We start from the raw sequence: 1991 nt of genomic DNA on the forward strand, positions 1-1991 counted from the left end.
GACATCATCAGTGCATATAAAACTTAAACTCGGTCTAAATTTGCATTCACATGTCTTCATGTAAACATATTTACTATCAACATACATAACCCGTTATGTAATAAGAAATAGCAATAGCCTAGATTGAGGGAAAAAATTCTCCTCCTCGTTTATTGTCTACCATAACATAATACATTATCATAAGCAATTCTGATAACTCTATGTTTTTAACCAAAAATATTTCAGAATACATCCTTTCCGTTGTAACTTTTCCTAAAAAAATTGTTGTGCTTTTTTATTGGAAAAACTCTTTATTGGTCACGCTCAATCCAACTATCAAATTATAAGGTTCGTTTCTACATGCCCAATGGGTGTTAGGAGTCTTTTAGTTTTTAGCTTCCTAATATTTTTTGAGTTCTTTGTTTGATGAGTTCTTCACATTATTAGAATTTGTTACACTCTAGGAAACATAGTTTTAGCTTTAGATGTCGGTTATGTAGGGCTATATATAGCCATATTCGTTTCAATAAAATTATTGAGTTCTTCCTTCATATTTCTTCTCTTTGCATAAGTTTTCTTTGGTTTTCAACATTTGGTATCAAAGCCCTATCACGGCATTAGAAGTCGCAGTCTTCTAAGTGTTTGGCAATCCAAATATGATAACAGAGAGTTCCTTTGTCCAACCGGTAGTACCGTTGTTTGATAGGCACTATGATCATTGGATGATGCTTATGGAGAATTTTCTACCATCGAAGGAATATTGGGGCCTTGTGGAGGATGGGATTCCTGCAGCAACAGAAGGTATGACTGATGCACAGAAGAAGAACATTGATGATCAAAGATTGAAAGACTTGAAACCAAAAAACTTTCTGTTTCAAGCATTAGATCGTTCAGTGTTAGAAACAATTCTGAAAAAGGAGACTGCAAAGGATATATGGGATTCTATGAAGCAAAAATATCAGGGTAATACACGAGTTAAGAGAGAACAATTACAATCTCTTCGCAAAGAGTTTAAAATTCTGCACATGAAGGTAGGAGAAATCGTGAATGAATTTTTTGCTCGAACTCTCACCATTGCTAACAAGTTAAAAACAAATGGTGAAGACAAAGGAGATGCAGGGGTCGTGGAAAATATCTTGAGATCCATGACTCCCAAGTTCAATTATGTTGTATGTTCTATTGAGGAATCCACGGATACAAGCACGATAACTATTGATGAGTTGCAAAGCAATCTGCTTATGCATGAATAGTGCATGAGCTCTATAGTTGCGGATGAACAAGCCTTAAAGATTGCTCATGGAGAACAATCTGGTGGAAGGGGTCAAGGCTTTGGAAGGGGAGGTCGTGAAAAGGGAAGAGGAAGATTTGACAAAGCTACAGTGGAGTGTTACAACTATCACAAGCTAGGACATTTTCAATGGGAGTGTCCACAAAAGGAAAAAGTGACCAATTATGCAGAAACCCAAGGAGAGATGTTGTTGATGGCGTATGTTGATTCAGGTGATGATAACAATGAAGCCACATAGTTTCTTGACTCAGGATGCATGCAGTAATCATATGTGCGGAAAGAAGGAATACTTTTTCGATTTTGATGGATGTTTTAGAGATTCAGTGAAGTTGGGTAACAATTTAAGATTAAGTATAATAGGAAAGGGAAATATAAGGCTTCAGGTGAATGAAACAACACATGTTATCACAAGTGTGTTTTATGTACCAGAACTGAAAAATAAACTATTGAGTATTAGACAGTTACACGAAAAGGGGCTTGATGTTTTGTTTCAACGCGGTCAATGTAAGGTGTACCATCCTGACAAAGGCTTAATTATGGAGACACAAATGACTTCAAATAGGATGTTTGTCGTGCATGTTGTATCTCGACCTATAGCATCTGCTTGCTTCAATAGAATTACAGAAAATGTAGTGCAACTTTGTCATTGTTGGTATGGGCACTTAAGCATTAAAGGCTTACAGATTCTTTAGCAAAAAGGCATGGTGCATGGTTTGCCGCAACT

The 1991-nt window shown here is 36.4% G+C and overlaps 1 protein-coding gene across 1 annotated transcript; it reads left to right on the top strand.

Moving 5' to 3' along the window:
* The first annotated feature begins 635 nt into the window (after positions 1–635).
* Positions 636–1505, top strand: LOC142170386 (uncharacterized). Its single transcript, XM_075232285.1, has 2 exons — positions 636–1148; positions 1230–1505. Exons 1-2 carry the CDS (start codon positions 636–638, stop codon positions 1503–1505), a joined length of 789 nt encoding a protein of 262 aa, XP_075088386.1.
* The last annotated feature ends 486 nt before the right edge of the window (positions 1506–1991 follow it).

This window comes from Nicotiana tabacum, chromosome 16 (assembly GCF_000715075.1).
Source record: "Nicotiana tabacum cultivar K326 chromosome 16, ASM71507v2, whole genome shotgun sequence".
In the NCBI taxonomy this organism is placed as follows: domain Eukaryota; kingdom Viridiplantae; phylum Streptophyta; class Magnoliopsida; order Solanales; family Solanaceae; genus Nicotiana; species Nicotiana tabacum.